Raw genomic sequence first — 21,034 nt, 5'->3', positions numbered from 1 at the left:
GTCCGCGGCTTGAGGTCCGGGAGCTAGGGTCCAGGATTCAGGATCTGGGGTCTCAAGTCTGAGGCTGGGGGTCTGAGGAATGCGATCTAGAATCCGGGTCCGGGGTCTGAGGCGAAGGGTCTACAACCTGGGATGCGAATCTGAAGCAGGAGATGTAGCATATGGGCTCCCAGGTCTGAGGTCTGGGATTTGGAAGTCCGGGGTCTGATGTACGGGTTCTGGGTCCGCCCCGCTGCCTCTCTGTCCCTCCCTCTCTTCACCCCCCACCTCCCTCCCCACGCCCCCTCCTGGCCGGCCTCCCCTTCCCATCGCCCCTCCCCGCCCCTCCCCTCCCCTCCCTGCGCCTGCCCCAGCAGACAGGCCCGCCCCGCCCGCCCCGCGGCGCCGCACCGACAAGATGGCGGCGGGTGGGAGCGGCGGCCGCGCATCGTGCCCGCTGGGTGTCGGTGCGGGCGCGGTGGGCGGCCCGGGTCCCAGCGCCAACGCTGCCCCCGCCCCCGGCAATGCGGCCGCCGCCGCCTCGGCTCCCGCTGCCCCCGGGACGTCCCCTCCGGGGTCGGGGCCGGGCGCGCAGGCCGCGGCGGGCGGGGAGCGGGCGGCCGAAGAGCCGGGGGCGGCGGCGCTGCTGCGCGAGCCCGTGTACAACTGGCAGGCCACCAAGCCCACGGTGCAGGAGCGCTTCGCCTTCCTCTTCAACAACGAGGTGCTGTGCGACGTGCATTTCCTGGTGGGCAAGGGGCTCGGCGCGCAGCGCATCCCGGCGCACAGGTGGGCCGCGCCGCTCCGGGACCCGGACCCCGGGACCCACCATCCCCGAACCTGGGACCCTGCATCCCTCATCCCCGGACCCTGGGGCCTGCTATATCCGGGATCCATCATCCCCGGGACCCGCCATTGGCATTTCCAGGACCCCGGGACGGTCCATCCCCAGGACCCTCCATGACCCCCCGGGGCCTCTAAGTCTCACCACCTGGACTCTAGAACCCTGCCAGATCCCCGTTATCCCCCAAGACCCCTCCACCACCTCCCCTGCCTCCAACCACCTTCCCCAGCCCCATCCTCCCTTGGCCCTGTGATTCTGCCAGGCCCCCATCTGACCTGCAGCCTGCAGGTACTAGCCATTCTCTGTCCCCAGGAACTCCATCAGAGATTCGTGCCCCACCCCCCGCCACCCTGGCCAGGATTTCCAGGCCCTGTGACCCCCACCAGCTCCCCAACCCTTGGGCCCTCCCATCCTGCCCCAGTGCCCCCCTCTACCCAGTGCCCCATTCTCTCCTGGCTGTGACCCCCAGAACTCCACCAGACTCCTCCCTCATAAACCCAGGACCCCCAGTGACCCCCAGTCCCAGACCCCTTCCAGCCCTCTGACCCCAGTCCCTGAACCTCCCCAGCCCTTTTTTCCCTTACCTCCAGGCCTCCTCTGGGAAAGGAGGCCTTGTTGGCCCAGGCCCCGTCCCTCTGCCCATTTCCAGGGTGCAGCCCTCAGACTCCTGGGCTGGTCAGCTGGTGGCAGACACTGACTGTCCTACCCACTCCTGATCCCTCTGATGTTGCTCCCCATCGCACCTCAGGGACCTTGGTGGGGAAGGTTCACTGGGGGGCCACATGGGGGGAGGGGGATTGGGGACTTCCTTGCCTCCCCTCTGGCAGTGTCCCCCAACCTGCTATGAGGGTCCTCCGCCTCTCTGGCCGTGTGACTTTTAACCGTGCCTTCTAGAATCTTTCTGGCTTCTTGGTTGTTTGTGTACAATTGGGTCTGGAGCCCTGTCCTCGAAATGTTCCAGGCCTGTGGTTGGGTGCCCAGGACCTCCCCTGGCTCCTCCCTTTTGTGTGTGCAGCCCTCTCTCCTGTCATCCATGTGGGCTGCCCCTCTAAGCTGGAGTGACAGGGGCACTGGTCAGTTTGCCACCTGTGATTTCCTCCTGGATTCCTGGCCTTCCTCATGCCCCTCCTGCTCCTAAATACTGCTCAGTCTAGTCCAGTCTGTTCTGCCCACCTGACCCCAACTGGAGCACTCTGGGGTGGGCAGGTCAGTGCTGCTGGAAGCCCTACCCCATGAGGGAACTTTAGGGTTTCTGCTTGAGGGGAGTGAGAGGGCTGGTGGGGCCCCTACTCGAGTGCTGGCTGACCCTGGGACACGTACTAAGTTGTGCTTGAAGGTCCATTGGCTGGTGGCAAAATGGGAACAATAAAGGCAGGTATGAGGACCCCTCGACAGAAGCAGAAGAGGGGTCTAGCTGGTGGCCCTGGAGCTTGGGGTCTGGTGGGAGATGGAAGTTAAGTGAGGAAGGACAGGTGTGACATTTAGTGAGACTTTCTGAGAGCAGGAGGGAGACACAAGGTCCCAGGGGTGATTATGGGGCTGACCTGCTCCAGGATGGACACTCAAGAGCAGGGCAGGAAGGGGAGTGCAGGGCTCCCCCTGCTCAGGGGTGTGAGGCCTGGAACCCAGATGGGCAAGGCAAGTGGGAAACAGCAAAGCCGACGCTGAGGGAGCGAGAGGCACTCTGGGCCATTGTGACCGCTCCTGCTCTGAAGGGTGGAATGGGCCACAGACCCCACGGGAGACGCCTGGCTCGGTGGAGAGAGCAGAGATGGGGTGCAAAGGGTTTGGCTTCTCTTTGAGGGAGGCACGTTCCTGTGGTGTGCTGAGGGGCTGGCATGGCAGTCGAGGGAGAGTGGGGGGCCTTGGTGGGGCTCCCTGGACTCCAGGCTTGAGCAGCCCAGGGGAGGACGGGCATGGAGGCGCACACTGTGTTGGAGGGACTGAGACACCCTGTAGAGATGGCTAGAGACTATGTGACCAGAGGGTTGTGCCTTTCGGGTCTGTGGTTTGCAGGGGTCCATAATGATGGGAGTGGATGGGTTGGCCTGGGGACAGTGTGTGGGTGGAGCAGGAAGGGTGCTTAGAAATGGCAGTGAGGAGCCATCCTGAAAGTGGGGTCTGGGATGCAGGCTCTTCTGGGTATGGGTGTGCAGGCTTGCATCCATCCCTATGTTCATCATCAGACTGGCCCACCCCCTGGACCTATCAACTCCAATGTCACCCATGGGTTCTCTGCCTGGCTTCCCTGGCACATATCATCAGTACATGTTGCCGGTTCTGCAGCTGTCGGTTGCTCCCTGGGTTCTGAGAGCTCCCTGACCCTGTCGTAACTGATGTTTGGAGGGTGCCCGGGCCAGGCTGGTGGCACTTTTCATATCCTATCGCCCTGGCATTGATGCCCCACTCTATGGATCTCCCCAATAGAAGGTTCTAGTTCTTTTTTCTTTTTCGTCTTTGGGTGATTATTTTATACAAATTGATAAAATTTTACCAGTGGTTCAGGTGGGTGACTGCTCAGTGAGTGACCCTGGGTTCACTACTCTTCAGTTTACCTACTTGTGAGCTGGGACTGACCACTGAGACCCCTCCGTCCTGGGGCCACTGGGAGGAGCGACTGCCTGACCCCACCATGTGCTTAGCACAGTGGCCCAGGGCTCCTCTAAAGGACCGGGGAGCTTAGGTGAAGGTGGGGACACAACCCAATGCAGAGCTAACGTCCTGGAGGCCATGCTGACGGAGTGACCATAGAACTTGTGTGAGTGAGTGGTCTGGAGAGTTCCTGGTCATATGTGGGACTCCTTTCGTCGCCGCTTCTCCTGAGGGCTTGATTTGGGAACTTGATGTAAAGAATTGAATAGAAAGTGGACCCCTTCTCAGCCAGGTGGTCAAGGGTCAACCTCAGGGTGATGTGTGCATGTTGGGGATTCCTGTAGCATGTGATGAGAAGGGCACCTCACCTGGTTGTGCATTTCCCCCCAAACTGTAACCCTGGTGTAGTGGGTTCTGTACTGGCACCCCTCCAGAAAAAGATATGTTTACATCCTAATCCCCAGAACCTGTGACTGGGACCTTATTTGGAAAAGGGAACTTTGCAGATATGATTCAGTTAAGGGTCTCAAGATGAAGTCATTATCCAAGTGGGCCCTAAACCCAATGACCGTGTCCTTATAAGAGACTCACAAGAGGAGAGAGAACAGCCAGCCATGTTATGACAGAAGCAGAGACTAGGGTGAGGTGGCCACAGGCCTAGGGACACTGGAGCCTCCAGAAGCTGGGAGAGGCAGGAGGGGACCCTCCCCTGAGCCTCTGAAGAGAGCTCGGTCCTGTGGCGCCTTGAGTTTACAATTCTGGCCTCCAGATTTGGGAGAGAATAAATTCCAGTTTTCCGCACTTTGGAGAGCAGCGCCAGGAACCAGAGTATCCAGTCTAATCAGGAGAAAACACACAACAAACCCAGCCTGGGAGATCTCCAGACTGCCCAGGGCACAAATACCAGGGAAAGGTGGGGAAACTGTCACAGCCTGGACATCCTCAGGGGATAACTACATGCCACATGGGATCCTGGATAGGGTCCTGGGGCAGAAAGCAGACGTTAGTGCTAGAACTGGTGACTTGGGAAAAAAGCCTGTGATGAACTTTAAAAAGCAGTGAGGGAGGGGCTTATGCTAATTTTAAGGTGTGGTCTGGACCCACCAGCTGTCAGGGCCCGGCTTGGGGTGGTCATGGTTGGGGCTCAGAGTGGCCACTGATCTCTGGGTGCAGAGTGAAGTGGGGCCTGGGAACCCAGAACAGAGGTTGGCATTTGTGACAGCGGAAGGGGCCAGCCCTGGTGAAGCTTGCGTCCTGTCTCCTGCTCTGCTTAGCTTTGTAGCCTCTACCTCATCACCCCATGCTGTGATTGTTTTCTTTTCCTCATCTCTCGTTTCTTCTAACTTTCCAAAGCCTGAAGTCTATATTATGTTATCCTTGACTTGCTGTGAGCAAGGCTTTGCCCGTTTCCTTCTGTCCTGCATCCCAAGTGTCCAGGAGAATGCTTGGCATACAGTAGGTGCTCAGTAAGTACATGTTGGCCTTACCTGCTAGAATCAGATATGTACATTCTCAGGGCTTGCTCTGAAGAAATAGTAAATGTCTTCAGGGCAGCATATTCGTGAACCCACTAATCTGGCAGTTCCACAAAATTAACTCAGATATCTTTCTTCACTCATGGAAAATGTAGCCACGCTGAGGAGTCTAGAATGTGGAATAGTTTGTATATGGGGTTTCTTTCTTTTTCTTTAATGATTTTATTTATTTATTTTTAGAGAGAGGGGAAGGGAAGGAGAAAGAGGAGAGAAACATCAATGTGAGACAGAAACATCCATCAGTTGCCTCTCACATACCCCTGACTGGGGACCTGGCCCATAATCCAGGCACATGCCCTGACCAGAAATCGAACCAACTATCTTTCTCTTTGAGGGATGACACCCAACTCACTGAGCTACACTGGTCAGGGTATGACACCTTTGATGACAATGGCTCTATGGTGTGTTTTGAGAATTCCTGAGGATGTTCTTCCCAATTTTATTTTGTGTCAAGACTTTTGCAGCTGATCTAATACATGACTCTTCCAGAATCAATCACCCACCTGTCCATTCCTCCAGCCAACAACCATTGAAACATGGTGCTAACAGAAAAACATCTCTTTCCCTGTGGAATGCACATTCTAGCACAGCAGCAGCAAATGTATGTAGAGTCAGTAAATATTTTTGGTTGGCCACACGGTCTCCAACCCAACTGCTTAATTCTGCCTTCGCAACACAAAAACAATAACATAAATGAATGAGGATGGCTGTGTTCCATTAAAACTATAAAAGCAAATGATGGGCTGGATTTGGTCCGGTGGCTGGTTTGCTGGCCCTTGGTCTAGCTGTTCCTTAATGATCTTACAAATCAATTGGTCAAGTACTAAAACAATTTAGTGGGGCATTGGTCTTCCCAGAGATCCTGGGATGAGGAGAACTGACAGTTAAAATATGGAGTATGTCTGGCAACATGATATCTTTCTACATTTACTCAAGAGCATTTTTTTGGTGTCCTTGCTAAAGTTTTGTAGTTTTCATCATTGTACAACTCTTGCATGTTTATTGTTGAGTTTTTGCTTAGGTGTTTTGTTTTTATTTCTGTTGTGAATAATCTTTTCTCCATTATGTTTTTTTTCTAGCTGATTATTGCTGGAAGCTATAGTTTTGGGGGCACACTTATTTTTATGTGATTTGAATTTCTTTCTGAACCCTCTTACTCTTCATAATTGTTCACCAGACTCGGGCCTGGCCCTGTGCAATAGACTTTTCCATGCCGATGGAATAGTCTAGATCTGTCCTCTCCATGACTAGCACGTGTAGCTCCAAGCACTTAAAATATAGCTGTCGCAACCAAGGACTCAAACCTTTTATTTACTTTAATTTTAATTTAGACTTAAATAGCCCTGTGTGGCCAGTAGTAACCATATTGGCAGTGCAGGCTTAGAATTTTAAATCAGAGAATCATTTTTATGGGCAAATCATTTCTATCCCTCTCTCATGTTTCTGCCTCTTACATTTGTCAGTTCTTACTGCATTTCCAACCCACAGGGCGTTGCTCCATCACAGGGGTGACAGCAAGCAGCCTTGGTGCTTTTCATAGTACATGTGAGCCTCGAGATTGGTTTCCCACAGGTTCTCATTAACAAGGTACGGAACCTTCTTTCTAGTCCTTGTTTACTCAGTTTTCAGGAAGTGTGGGTGCGAGGTATTATTAAGTGCTTTGCTGGATTTGAGCTTTGAGCTGATGACTGTGTAGAAAGTTTATATGATGGTCAACTGTCACAGCCCAATTTTAGAGCATCCATCACCCCAAAGTTTCCTGCTCCCAACCTGAACCCCAGGCAACTACTGATCTGCTTTCTTTTCTCTAGCTTCTCTGTGTTAGTGTAATTAATGCTTTTGGAATTCACTGACGCCGTTATGTGCTGAAGTATAATTGCTTTTTACTGCTGAATGCCATTGTGTGGATGGGCCATAGTTTGTCCATTCACCAGTGATGGGTGTGTGAGGTATTTCCACTGTTTCATTGTTAGAAACAACACGGCCATGAACATGCGTGCACCAATCTGTGTGGAGATATGACTTCTTTTCTCTTGGACAAGTGCCCAGGGTTGGAAAAGGTGCATCATGGGCTAGCTCTTACCTTGGACATTGTAAGAAACCACCTCCTCAAGTAGCCATACCATCTCCCAGTCCCTGCAGTACTGAGGTGCCTTGGGCCTCGCGGATGAGCTGGAAATGTACCCTCGCCCAGTTTCCAGAGCAGCGTGTGTGAGGTGGTGGTATTTCTTCCAAAATCCTTGCTAGCACCCCTATACGGCCATCTGGGCTGCGCTTTTCTGTGATGGAAGATTATCTCTTTCTTCGTGAGTTACTTTGGCAGTTTGTTTCTTTCCAGGAAATAGTCCGTTTCATCAAAATTGTTTTAATTTGTTGCCATGAAGTTGTTTTAAAATTCTTATATATTCTTTTGTGTCTGCAGTAACTTGTGTCACACTTTTCTCTTCTTTCTTGGTTAGTCTGCATAAAGTTTTAGCAATTGCTCTCTTTTCAAAGAACAACAGTTTTGGTTTCATTGGTTTTCTCTATTTTCCTATTCCTAATTTTTATGTTTTTTTCTATTTTATATTTTTAAAGATTTTATTTATTTATTTTTAGAGAGAGGGGAAGGAAGGGAGAAGGAGGGAGAGAGACATCAGTATATGGTTGCCTCTTGCGTGCCCCCAAATGGGGACCTGGCCCACAACCCAGGCATGTGCCCTGACTGGGAATCGAACCAGCGACCCTTGGTTCACAGGCTGGCGCTCAATCCACTGAACCACACCAGCCAGGGCTCCCATTCCTAATTTTTAAATTTCTGCTCCCACTTTTATTATTTGCTTCTTTCTTTGGGTTTGATTTCCTCTTCCTTTTCTAGATGCTCAAGGTGGATGCTTACCTTGTTGAGGTCTTTATTTAGTAAATACATGATATTTTACCCCTGAGCACTGTTAGCTGCATCCGTTACATTTGGATGTGACATGTCTTCATTTTCCAATGTCCCCTTCCTTCTGTGACCCCGGCTTACTTGGAAGTGTGTCATTCCACTTCCAAGCATTTGAGTATATCTTGTTGATTTATAATTTAATCCCTCTGTGTCTGGAGAACATGCTTTGCCTGGTTGCAGTATTTTTGAGTGTATTTGTATGGTCTCACATGTAATCTGTCATACACAGTGTCCTGTGTGCCTAAAAGAACATGATTCTGCCCTGGCTGGTGTGGCTCTGTACTGAGCGCCAGCCTGCAGACTGAAAAGGTTGCCGGATCGATTCCCAGTCAGGACACATGCCTGGGTTGCAGGCCAGGTCCCAAGTTGAGGGCGTGTGAGAGGTAACTGATCTCTCATACATCATGTTTTACTCCCTCTCTTTCTCCCTCCATTCCCCTCTCTCTATAAATGAATGAATGAATGAATGAATGGATGAACATGATTCTTGTGTTATCGGGTCAAGGGTTCCATAAAGGTCACTTTGGTCAAATTGGTGGATGCTGTAGTTCAGTTCTTCAGTGTCCTTGCTGTTTTTTTGGCTGTTCTGTTAGTTATTGAGAGTGGGTGTGCAAATCTCCAACCATAATTGTGGAATTGTCTCTTTCCCCTTTGAGCACTTTCTGCGTCATGTATTGTGGGGCATTGTGGCTGCGTGTTTACGTTTATAATCACCTGATCCTGGTGAGCTGCCCCTCTTTCACATGAAGTGCTCTTCGTCTTCATGTCCATTCTGTCTGATGTTATGGTAGCCCCTCTGTTCTCTTACAGTTCTGATTTGCAGGGCATGTGTTTTTCATCTTTCTATTTCCATCCCCTTGTGTCTTTTGATATTATGCAGTGATGTGTGTCCTCAGTACATCATATCAGGAGGCCCGTGAAGTCTGTCTGTTCCATCTTTGGTGATGTTAGCTTACCCAGAGACAGAGAGGAAAGGAGTGGCCTTTGATCCAGAATCCCACCCCAGTTTAGTCTAAGGCAGGGTTTGGCCAGGTGCTATGTGAAGGGTGTCCTAGGCACCAGGCCCCAAGCTGAGCATGTGGGGCTGGCTCAGTCCTGCCCACTGTTGTCTGCTGACTTTGGAGGTTTTCTAAGTGGGGTAGTTGCTTAGAGATCCCAGGAAGGGGTGTAATACAGGAGCCCCGCAGACCCGGGGACAGGCGCTCTGCAGTGAGCAGACTGCTGAGCTAGGGCTCCTGAGGCTTCTCTGCTTCCTTGGGGAGAGGCTGTTGTGCGGGGGCGCCTTGGGATCATGGATGGACAGCACAGAGCTGGTGGCACTGTCCTCAGTGTGGTCACCGTGGAGTCCTGCCACAATCCCTACCCTCTGGCTCCCACGGGCTCACAGCTGGCTAGAGGGAAGGCTGGGTGCTCTTCACAGCTTGTCCTTATCCACTGGGCCTTCCTGTCCCTCAAGCTGAAGAAGACACAGAAGGTAGACTGGAGTGGGTGAGTCACTTCTGGCAGAATTTATAGGTCTCCCCACAGCCACTGCCTCCTGGTGACCCTGCCTTTCCCTTGACCGCTGTGCCCTGCCCCACACACTCAGCCTAGCACAGATGTCCCTGCCAGGCCTATCCTGACCCCTACTCCTCTCACAGTCCTGCGCTCTTCTCCCTTCTACTCCACTGTCAGGCTGTGTGCACCTTTGACCTGTGTCTGCCTCCCTCCAAGAAAGCAGGGACCCCAGTGCCCGAAGCCTGAGCATGGGGGAGGTGTGTGTAGAGCAAGCAAGCGAGCCAGTAAGCGAATGAGTGAGTGAGTGAGTGAGAGCGTGCATGACAGTGAGAGGGTGACCGAAAGAAAGGGTGGATGAATGGAGGAAGCAGGCGGAGAGCATTAAGCCATCTGCCATGGGGGACATGATTTCACTTCTGGACTCATGTTGCTCTTGGTCCACTGAGTGGCCTTCTTGCTCTGCGTTGCCTTCCTTCTGGAAGCATCTGCCACGAGGATGCTCTGGACACGGCATCTGTTGGTGGGGGCAGCTGGCAGAGGAGCAGCTGCTATACCTCCCAGGGTCTCCAGTGGGGGAGTCTGGTAGGGACACTGCTTTACACGTCCCCATCCCTTCTTCCCACAGCCCCAGGCTTGGGTGACAGGGTTAGGTGGGGCCACATGGAGGGTAACCAGGTCTTCTCTTCATTCCAGGTTCGTGCTAGCCGTGGGCAGTGCCGTCTTTGATGCCATGTTCAATGGGGGCATGGCGACCACGTCCACCGAGATCGAGCTGCCTGACGTGGAGCCGGCTGCCTTCCTGGCGCTGCTCAAGTAAGACTTTCCGGGGCCTCTCGATTGAGGGGACAGAATGGGCAGCCTGATGGTGTAAAATGTCAGAAAAGAGACAGGGCTCGGGAAGAAAATAGACCCCGGTAACACTGCCTCCAAAGCCTTGGCTCCCTGGAATTTTCTGGGCCTTGCCTCCACAGTGAGGGGTGACTCTGGAGGCCCCCACCCTGTTTAAATTTTTGTATTTTTAAAATTGAAATTTAATTCATTTATCATATGATTCATTCATTTAAAGTGTGAAGCTCAGTGGTTGTTTTAAAGTAATTTACAGATGTGTGCAACCGCCACCTGTATCTAGTTCCAGAACATTCTATCACTCCAAAAAGCAGCCCCATCCTCATTAGCAGTTACTCTCCAGCGCCTGGCAACCACAAGCATCTTCCTCTCTGGATGTGCCTATTCTGTACATTTTACATAAATGGAATCACACACTGTGTGGCCTTTCATGTCTGGCTTCTCTCACCGAGCATTGTTTTTGAGGTCCATCCACGTTTTACGTAGTGTGTAATGAGCCCCTTATTTGTTTTTTAAGATTTTATTTACTTATTTTTAGAGAGAGGAAGGGAGAAAGAGAGAATCATCAGTGTGCAAGAAATATGTTGCCTCTCGCACGCCCCCAACTGGGGACCCGGCCCACAACTGAGGCATGTGCCCTGGCTGGGGATCGAACCAGCGACTTTTCAGTTTGCAGGCTGGCACTCAGTCCACTGAGCCACACCAGCCAGAACGAGCCCCTCATGTTGATCCTTTGTAGTTGACAAAGTTAAAAAGTAGCATAAGGTAAGAATTTTAAATGCCACTTCCATTTTTCCCTTTTAAGTTTCAGAATTTTTTCTCAAGTACAGTGACTGCGTGGGGTTGGGGGTTGGTGTCACACAGTTGTAGGAAATGAAGCCAACTTGGACAGGAGGGACGCCCCCCTCAGACAGCCAGGATGCCATCTCAACTGGTCCTTTCCTGCATGTGTCTTGTGTGTGTGATGTGCTCGCAGCCTCACTTCTGCCCTCTTGTGTCCTCAATCCCCTTTTCTCACTGTTGTTGCGTATAATTTTGCGGTAGTTGGCTTTGTCTGAGGACGCCCCATAACCCTTGACTCCATCTAATACTCATGGGACCCATGAGCTGTCCCCAGTATTTTCCTGGTCACAACAGGTCTCTGAAGAACAGGATTGTTTGTCCGTCTCTGTAGATCTTCTCAAATGGCTCCCCCGGCCCAGGGCCAGATGGTGGATGCTTCTTGGCTAGGTTGCCAATGGGCTCTGTCTCCGCTAGTCACCTCAGTCACCTGGACCTCTGTGATGGCAGAAGCAGCTGGGACAGTTTGTAAACTATAGTTGGGACTATGTGCCAATAAAACTTTATTTACAGAAACAGGTGACAGCACTGGCCAGGTAGCTTGGTTGGAGCACTGTCCCGATGCACCAGGGTTGCAGGTTTGGTCTCCAGTTGGGGCACATGAGTGTGTGGATAGTTGGAACAACAAATCAACTTTTTTTTCTCTATCTCTGTGCCTTCCCTTCCCCTCCCTCTCTTTCTCATTAAAAACAATTAAAAAACAAAAACAAGTGACAAAACCACAAGTAGATAACACTTCACACTCACTAGGATGGCTATTACTTAAAGGAAGAAAAGGAAGGGAGGGAGGAAGGGAGGAAGGAAGAAAGAAAAGGAAGAAAATGACAAGAGTTGGCAAGGATGTGGAAAAATTGGGACCCTTGTGTATGGCTAGGGGTGTGTGTGTGAAATGGGGCACCCTCGGTGGAAAACAGTCTAAAGATTCTTCAAATAATCAAACAGAGTCACTATATGACCCAGAAATCCCACTTCCGGGTATTAACGCACGAGAATTGAAAGGGATTCAAACAGATATTTGCATACTCGTGTTCACAGCAGCATGATTCACAAGAAACAAAAAGTGGAAACAACCCAAGAGTCCATGAGAAGATGAATGGATAAACAAGATGTGGTCCGTCCACACACTGGAATATTGGTTATCCTTAAACAGGAAGGACATTCTGAAACCTGCTATGACGTGACTGCATCTTGATGACATTATGCTCAATGAAATGAGCCAGACGCAGCAGGGCAAATACTGTGTGATTCCACTCACAGGATGTCCCTAGGGGAGTCAGATCCACAGGGACAGAAAGTGGTTGTTGTAAGCCAGGGGCTGGAAGAGGGAAGTTAGTGTTCAATGGGGACAGTGTCAGTTTGGGAAGATGCAACAGTTCTGGAGACGGATAGTGGCAATGATGGTACCGCAATGTGAACGTGCCAGTTGGATCCTGCCCAGGGCACATATGGGAAGCAACCAATGAATGCATAACTAAGTGGAACAACAAATCGATGTTTCTCTCTCTTTCTCTCTTCCCCCTTTCTCTCTCTCTCTAAAATCAATTTAAAAAAACAAAAACAATGTGAATGTGTTTAATGCCACTGAGCTGTGCACTTAAAAATGGTTAAGGTGGTAAATTTGATGTTATATAGACTTTACTATACTTTTTAAAAATAAAGAGACATCCATAAAAGCAAAACAAAAACAGGTGACAGCTTGCAGTTTGCCAAACCCTGACTTAATGGTCAGCTGTCTCTGTCTCTCCATCTGTCTCCCAGTCTGTCTCTCTTGGGTTTGTTTTTTTTTTTTTTTTTGAATTTATTTTTTATTTTATTTTATTTTTTTTATTTTTGGTTTTTCAATTACAGTTGTCCCCTTTCCTCCCATCTCTCTTGGTTTTGATGAGAGCTGCTCAGTTGCCCTCCTGAGAGTTGTTGGTGTGTGAGTGGCTCACTTGTCTTGCACACACTGACGCCTGTCCCTGTTACAGGGTTTTCTTTGCACTGCTGACATTGGGGTGGGGCCGTTCTGCGGGTGCTGTCCTGGGCGCTGTGGGTGTTGAGCAGGCTCCCTAGCCTCCTGGGTGCAGGGTCTCCCTGGCCCCAGGGATTCCAACTGCAGGGCTCCGTGCTGCACTTCTGCTGGCCGTGCACAGGACTCTGATTTCTCCACAGCCTCACCATTCCATTTTGTCGACCCCAACTTCTGACCCCCATTTAGAGTCGGGCCAATGGCACTTGGTCAGTATCCATGAGTGTCTGTGATTTGCCCATTGAGATTTGCTGTCAGGCCTGCCATGCAGGTCAAGAGGTATGGATGTGTCCCCGTGTCCCCAGCAAACTGATGGTAGCCTTCAGCCCTGATGCCTCCACGTGGGAAAGGAGCAGGCCTGCAGTATAGATGTGTCCCCCATGTTGCAGCATGGATGGTTTAGCTTCTCACTGGTTTCCATTGGTAATGGCCTTTGCTGGGTCATGACTGCAGGTCAGAGGGCAACAGATACTGGTTCTGGAGGTCCCTCAGGGCTGGGGGATGGAGGCTGGTGTGGGGTCTTGCCGGGGGTCTGACAGCACCAGGGTTTCTAGGGTCCTGCCTCATGGCCACCCCCATCCTACCCAAGGTTTCTCTACTCGGATGAAGTTCAGATCGGGCCTGAGACGGTCATGACCACACTGTACACCGCCAAGAAGTATGCAGTGCCTGCGCTGGAGGCCCACTGCGTGGAGTTCCTAAAGAAGAACCTGCGAGCGGACAACGCCTTCATGCTGCTGACGCAGGTGCAGGAGCCTGGGGGCATGGGTGGCTGGGTGGGTATTTCTCAGTTTTTGACACCCTGGAGAGTACCCCGTCCCTCTGCTCTGGTGGTTCCCTTTGTTTTCTAGGAGAGTTTTCAGGTGGCCGGGGCAGCTTGTTGGCAGGCAGGTCTCCCCTGTTCATTCGGCTGCAGGTTTCCTGGTGTCTGCCCTTCTCAGGGGCTCACATGTAGGGAGAAGGGCGTCCATGTTTCTTTGAGAAGGTTCCTTCTGGGCTCTGTGTGGTCACCCAGCTGTGGTGGGGCGGGTGGGGCTGTAGGGGACCAGGAGGCCTGGACACAGGCAGGTGTCAGGTTGCCCTCTCCATAGCTGGTCACAGACAAGTTAGATTTGCAAACCCCTTGCTGAGGTGGCACCTGGGCCTTGGGCCCTGACTGGCCACTTGCTGAGTCACTCCAAAGGGTCAGAGCCAGAACTGTTATGTGGCGGCCACTCCAAACCATCAGCTGAGATGCGTGGCCATGTGGAGTGCGTTCCCCAGGCCCCAGGCAGAGAACAGGGCCGAGGAGTTAGGGTCTTGCTGCCGCCCAGCTTCCTCGGCACAAGCTGTCAGAATCTTCTCCCCCCCGGCCCCCTGCCCTGTGTGCCCCTTCCTGATGGAGCAGTCTCAGATGGTCAGGGGCACAGTGCTTTGGCATCCTGCAGTCATTCATGGCCCTCTCCCTAGGGGCTCCTGCCTGACCCAAGGAGGGACAGAGCCCACCTCCCTGGGGGTCAGCCCTGTCTGCTGCTCCTGCCTCCAGCCCTGAACTACTAGGGGGCCAGCTTTAGAGGTGCTGGCCTGGAACACAGTCCTTCATTCACTGGATGCCCCCCTCTCCGCCCTAGACAATGGTTACTACAAATCTATGAACTTGGAGAAAATCTCCTGCCCCTCAGCTGGCACTGTGTGAGCACTTAGGCCCCAAGACTTGAAATTCGTGACAAGTTCTAACCACAAAGTCCATCTTGGGTCCTGTCTCGGGGCTGGATGTTGACATGCTGTCCCTCGCAGGCCCGGCTCTTTGATGAACCGCAGCTTGCCAGCCTGTGCCTGGAGAACATTGACAAAAACACAGCCGATGCCATCACTGCAGAGGGCTTCACGGATATCGACCTGGGTAAGGCCTGTGGGGTACCTGGGGGAGGTGACCTCGTGTCCCAGACTCCACCATCTTAAGGTAGGGTGGGCACACTCCTGCAGAGGCCCAAGTGGTGCTTGTTTTCAGCCTTACCAGCCAGAGGGCTTCTGCCTGGTCTGACCCACTCTGCTGCTATCAGTGACAGGATGGCAGATGGGCATGGCCACAAGCTGGTGAAACCTCATTCACCAGCATAGGCGGAGGCTGTGTCTGGTATGCTTACAACCCCTGGCTGAGACCACGGTGTCCACATTGACGTGGCCTCCCTGTCCTCCACAGACACGCTGGTGGCGGTCCTGGAGCGGGACACGCTGGGCATCCGTGAGGTGCGCCTGTTCAGCGCTGTTGTCCGTTGGTCTGAGGCTGAGTGTCAGCGTCAGCAGCTGCAGGTGACACCCGAGAACAAGCGGAAGGTCTTGGGCAAGGCACTGGCTCTCATCCGCTTCCCGCTGATGACCATTGAGGAGTTTGCCGCAGGTAATGTTCAGCTGGACTGGGGTGGGGGCCACTCAGAAGGAGTGTGACCCCTGGGGACCTTGTGTATGACTAAGTTGCATGCCCCACCAGGTCAGGCACCAGCTATGTGTTGGCCTGAGAGCCCCGCCAGAGACACAAGTATGCCCCTCTGTGCTGATGACACTCTTCTTATTGATGGCAAGCTTGGACTGTGCACAAACATATAATCACAGAACGACCCAAAGATGATGCCACGCAGCCAGCCTGCATCTTGATGTTTCCTGCCCCCTACACCCACCCCCCTGCCATCTCCTGTGTCCACACGCATACATATGAGGGTACTAGCCACTGAGGTTCCCCTCTTGGACTCACAACCTGGGGTCTGGGTTCCAGCCTCAGTGTCCTTGACAGTTCCTGTGAAGGGGTGGAAAATGACCAGGGTAGTGGTGACCCTGCTGCAGAGCCTGGGAACTGGGCTGATGTGGGGGTGGCCCTGACTGAGCCTCCCACCCTGCGAGGATGCCCACATCTTGGGCCATTGTGCGGCCAACTTGGAACCCTGTCTCCCAGGGCAGAGCCTGCCCTTTGTGTCAGTGTCATGGCTGGTGCTGACCTCAGCCCTGGAGCCAAACAGGCCTGGAAGGTTCTGTATGGGGTCTGTGAGGCAGCTTCGTGGTCAGTGCATATCAGCCATCCTGTGTCTCTCCCAGGTCCATGCTGCCCCTGGTCCTGCCCAGATTTAGAGTCACCTGACTTATCAGTAACAAATAATGTATCTCCCATGCACTGGCTGGGTTGTGCGCATCCTATAGACACGGCCTCTTTGATAGAAAAGTCAGGTTTACTGTCTTGTGTTTTATCTGGTGATGATCCAGTGTTATATCAGTCCTGGGGTGACGCCCCAGAGAATGTCTCTGTGTTCTGGGGACACTGGGGCTGGGTTACTCTCTCTGGAGCTGTCCTGGGCACTGTGGTGTGTTGAGCAGCATCCCTGGCCCCCACCAACTAGAAGCCAGGAGCACCCCCAGTCATAACAACCACAGATGTCTTCATACCCTGTCTGGTGTTCCCTGAGGGAGACCTCTGGGTATAGCACTGGACTGTCCCCTGCCAAGTACCTATAGGAGCCTTGCTGGATCTGCCCTCTCCAGACTGGTGTTCACTCCCACAACAACTCTCCTCAAGGTCCCCCAGCCAGCCTGGTTGACAGATCCCCTGCCTCCATACCCCCCGCAATGTCTCAGGCCCCTGTGACAGCTCACCTTCAGGAAGTGTCATCCCCTTAAGCCTTGTCCTCCCAGCTTGAAAGCACTGGGAAGGATTTCTTGTCCTGTGTTTGAGTTGGGCCTCCTGGTTCTGTCTCTGTGGTGCACCCCCTGAGGCTTCATCTCTTTGTTCCTGTGTATTTTAGAGAATTCCTTGGCTTATGTTCCACAGGAAAATACCAGAAAGTAGAAGGTTGAATCCCCCTGGCTCCCATGCTTCAAGGTCAAAGTCAGATGTATCTTTTTTCCTGCACTTTCTATTCAGAGATTAAAATACAATGGTCAACATCCTGCATTCAATTTTCTATCTTCCTTATTCACCAAGTCCATAGATGTGCCTTGTCCCCTGTTGTGAAGGTCTGTTGGTATGTTTGGCTGTGGGAGCTGTGAGTGATGCTGTGGCCAGTCTTCTGCAGAAATGGGTTCTGAGTTGGTAAATGAGTGATTCTTGTAAAGCTTGGGGCCTGTGTCCTGCCTTCTGTTCTGGAGGTGGAACAGCGATGGGCAGGGCATGTGTAAGGCCCCAGCCCCACCCATCTGTCCTTTCTTGCATGTGGCCTCCACTGTAACCATTTGGGTTCTCCCCACCCTGGCTCCTGGCCTATTCTAGGCAGGTCCCATCACCTCCCTGGCTGTGTTGGTGCTGCCCGGCTGGGCTCCCCCAGGCCACTTCTAGCTGGGAGTCACCCCTCAGCCACTGATGGCTCTGAGTGTTGACAGACTGGGTGCCACCTGCTCTGTCAACTAGGGGTGGTCCTGATACAGGCAGCAAGACCTGAGGCCATGAGGGGGCATTTTGCCCAATGAGCCAGCAAATCAGAGCATCAGCCCTACGTCTGCATCAGACCCCTCCCCAAACGCCAGGGCAGAACTGTCCCATCTTAGGACTGCCTGGACCCCTAATGTTTGGCAGAAAATTCAGTGTCACTTCTGAAAGATGCTGTGGACTTGAGGTGCCCATGCATTCCAGTGTCTTCTGTGCCCTGGGGCTTCACCCAGCCTTCCCTACCCTGCTCTTCCCCAGCTTCAGGCCAAACCCCACTCCTGTCTAACCCATTGCTCCCTGTGCCTGTAGGACCCGCACAGTCGGGCATCCTTGTGGACCGCGAGGTGGTCAGCCTCTTCCTGCACTTCACTGTCAACCCCAAGCCCCGTGTGGACTTCATTGACCGGCCGCGCTGCTGCCTCCGCGGGAAGGAGTGCAGCATCAACCGCTTTCAGCAGGTGGAAAGCCGCTGGGGCTACAGTGGCACAAGTGACCGCATCAGGTGGGTGCGGGGCTGGACTGGGCACTGGGGTGAGATACTGGGTAAAGGTGCTGCATAAGGGTGCTGGGAATGGGGAACCTGGGTTGCCAGGAGTGAGACGCAGACAACGAGTGCAGCTGCTGAGAGCCCTGGGAAGGTGCTTCCTGCTGAGGAGTCAGCCCCACCTCATGGTAGGCCTCCAGACACCAGCATGGGAGGTGGAAGCCCCTGTAGGGCTCCTGTGCCTGTGCGCTGTCACCTGCTTGCAGGGTTGTCCCAAGTTTGGCACCTGTCCCTCTCTCCATCAGGTTCTCAGTCAATAAGCGCATCTTTGTGGTTGGCTTTGGACTGTACGGTTCCATCCATGGACCCACAGATTACCAAGTGAACATCCAGGTACTCACCTGCCCCGCCCCTGCCTCCAGATCCAGGCCCCATCCCTAGGTCAGGCTCCACCCCAGACCAGGCCCTGACCCCTTGTCCCCTCTCAGTCCCAACCCCCAGACACCACCCCATGTCCCACCCAGGCGCTGCCCCTCCCATTGTGCCCCACCTTTCTCAAGACCCCCCATATGGAGGGAATGTGCAAGAGTCTGAGGGGACTATGCCTCCAACCCCATGGGCCTCGTTATAGGTCACAGGCTGGGCCCTGCAATGCAGGGTCCAGGGTGGAGTTCAGCCCTCCCTCCTGCCTCTGTGGGGTCCCATGGGTGGAAGTAGGGGATGTAGGCCCCAGGTGAGCAGCACCTGGCTCCTGCCCTCGCAGATCATCCACACAGACAGCAACACAGTACTGGGCCAGAATGACACGGGTTTCAGCTGCGATGGCTCTGCCAGCACTTTCCGAGTCATGTTCAAGGAGCCGGTGGAGGTGCTGCCCAATGTCAACTACACAGCCTGCGCCACGCTCAAGGTGTGCCTGACCCTAACCCTACCCCACACGGAACCCTGACTCTGGTCCCAACCCTGACTGAAGTAAACTCTGATTCCTGAACACTACACAGAAACCCAACTCTGATCCTTTGACTAGACTCCTGATCACTATCAGGACCCACCTGACATCTGACCCCAACTCTGATCCCTGAACACTATTCTTTTCTTTTGACTCCATCTGAAGGGCACGAAGTCTAGTCTGGTACTACAGTAGGTCCCTCCTTATCTGTGGTTTTAGTTGCCCATGGTCCAAAATATTAAATGAAAATTCCAGAAATAATTCATTATTTTACATTGTGTGTCCTTCTGAGTAGTGATGAAGTCTTGCTGCCCCATTCCATCCTATCCAGGAGCCTGACCCTGACATCTAATCCTTCTCTGATCCCCAGACTTTATCCAGGACCACAATCCTGCCCTCACATTGACCTTAATTTTGACCCCTAAACCTTATCCTGGATTCCACCATGACCTTCCACAGTCCCCAACCTTGAAACTTGAACCTTATCCAGGACTTTGACCCCATCTGATCCCTGACTTGAACTCTGACTCACACTCTTAAGTCATCTCTGATGGTGGGCTCAAAGAGGTGGCCATCTGTTGGAGGTTGGAGGTTCTGCCACCCTGAGGTCCCACAGCAGACACCTCTGGGTGGCTCTGTTGCCCTCTGCTCAGTTGGTGCCCCAGTCCTGGAGGTGGTCCTGACTGCACTATGGCCCCAATTCCACAGGGCCCGGACTCCCACTATGGCACCAAAGGCCTGCGCAAGGTGACCCATGAGTCGCCCACGACGGGAGCCAAGACATGCTTCACCTTTTGCTACGCAGCTGGGAACAACAACGGCACGTCTGTGGAGGACGGCCAGATCCCCGAGGTGATCTTTTACACCTAGGCGCCCAGGCTCCCATGCAGCCGTGAGGACAGCAGCCCGAAGCCACCGGAGATAAGCAGACCACCCCACGTCCCGTGCCAGCCCCAGTGGGCTCCCCATGCCGTGTCCGCCTCTGGCCAGGTTTCTGGCTGTCTCCGTGGTGGTGAGCATGGCTGCCTGTTGTGAGGGGCCAGGAGGTGTCTAGGCAGGCAGGGCTGTGAGACAATCCCTCAGGACTGGGGGTGGGTCCCTGGGTGTGGGCATGCCACCCACCATCCCTGCAGCTCAGGGCTGCCTGACCAGCTGCCTGATGGTAGGACCATGCAGGCTGTCATCTTGTTCGTGTAACTGCACATAGCAATGCATCTTGGATTTCCATTTATCTGGTAGGAGACTGTGTGTGGAGGCACCTCTAGGGCATTTGGGGTCTTCTGTTCCTTTCCTTTCATTCTGGTCTGTTCACTGGGGATGCTCAGGCCACCATGACCTCAGACCCCAGGATGCAGGCCTGAGCCCCAGGGGATAGGACCCATGGGGGTGGGGCTTATACCCCTCAAGGTCCTGCAGGCTGGCTTTCCCACCAGGTCCCACCTCAGCCTCTCTGAACAGGCCCCTCTGGCCCTGCAGCTGAGGTCACAGTTCTCAGCCTACCTGCCTGCCCACCTGTACATACTATCTCCTTACCCCACCCAGCCCCCGAGTGAGCGCTCTGCCTAGAGGTGCTGGAGGGCGCAGCCCCTCCCTTGAACCCCACGTCCTCCCCATGTGTTTCTGCCCGTGGTTCCTTCTGGAAACTATGTTCTCCCTGAAGCCATGAAAGGTGTGCCCTCTCACACCACACCCCAGATGATTTTTTTAAATAAAGGAAAGGAAACACCTGCCCTGACCTGCGTGTTTCTTCCTGTCAGAGCTGGCAGGATCCCAGCAGCTCTAAGCCATGGCACTGTCCTCTCTGTGGCTGTTTCCTCCCACTGTAAGAGGGGGACCTGGAATCCCCACCTACATGTGGAATCACTGTCTCCCAACAGACTCCTGTCCTGGAGGCACCTACAGTACATGGGGGGTCTCCAGGGTGAGTTGGGGACCCTCCCTGTGACCTCTGTTCTATGAGTGAAACTTCTGGGGCCTCACCCTGCCATTGCTGTACAGCAGTGGGGACCCTGAGGTGGGTGGGCAACATGACCATGGTCATGATTAGGGGAGGCCACACTGGGACTGATCCCCCTGGGTACTTCCTGGCACTTTCCTGATGTCAGCAGGGACCCTGCTGCAATGAGCTGTGTAGGGATCTT

The 21,034-nt window shown here is 53.3% G+C and overlaps 1 protein-coding gene across 1 annotated transcript; it reads left to right on the top strand.

Annotated features, from left to right (window-relative positions):
- Positions 1–388: 388 nt before the first annotated feature.
- BTBD2 (BTB domain containing 2) lies at positions 389–20,181 on the top strand. Its single transcript, XM_090289213.1, has 9 exons — positions 389–768; positions 10,067–10,186; positions 13,660–13,816; positions 14,847–14,952; positions 15,253–15,450; positions 17,770–17,962; positions 18,250–18,337; positions 18,708–18,854; positions 19,602–20,181. The coding sequence occupies exons 1-9, from the start codon at positions 398–400 to the stop codon at positions 19,761–19,763; spliced, it is 1,542 nt and encodes a 513-aa protein (XP_090145339.1). The 5' UTR covers positions 389–397; the 3' UTR covers positions 19,764–20,181.
- The last annotated feature ends 853 nt before the right edge of the window (positions 20,182–21,034 follow it).

Source organism: Furipterus horrens, unplaced genomic scaffold (assembly GCF_987537825.1).
Source record: "Furipterus horrens unplaced genomic scaffold, mFurHor1.1.pri manual_scaffold_10, whole genome shotgun sequence".
Lineage (NCBI taxonomy): Eukaryota > Metazoa > Chordata > Mammalia > Chiroptera > Furipteridae > Furipterus > Furipterus horrens.
The sequence above is the reverse complement of the archived record's forward strand: the minus strand, read 5'-3'. Positions and strand labels throughout refer to the sequence as shown.

Excerpts from the sequence above, each read along its gene's own strand:
- BTBD2 (XM_090289213.1), top strand. The coding sequence starts at position 398 with ATGGCGGCGGGTGGGAGCGGCGGCCGCGCATCGTGCCCGCTGGGTGTC. Across the intron at positions 14,953-15,252 it reads CTTCACGGATATCGACCTGG|ACACGCTGGTGGCGGTCCTG; the intron begins GTAAGGCCTGTG and ends TGTCCTCCACAG. Across the intron at positions 15,451-17,769 it reads CATTGAGGAGTTTGCCGCAG|GACCCGCACAGTCGGGCATC; the intron begins GTAATGTTCAGC and ends CTGTGCCTGTAG.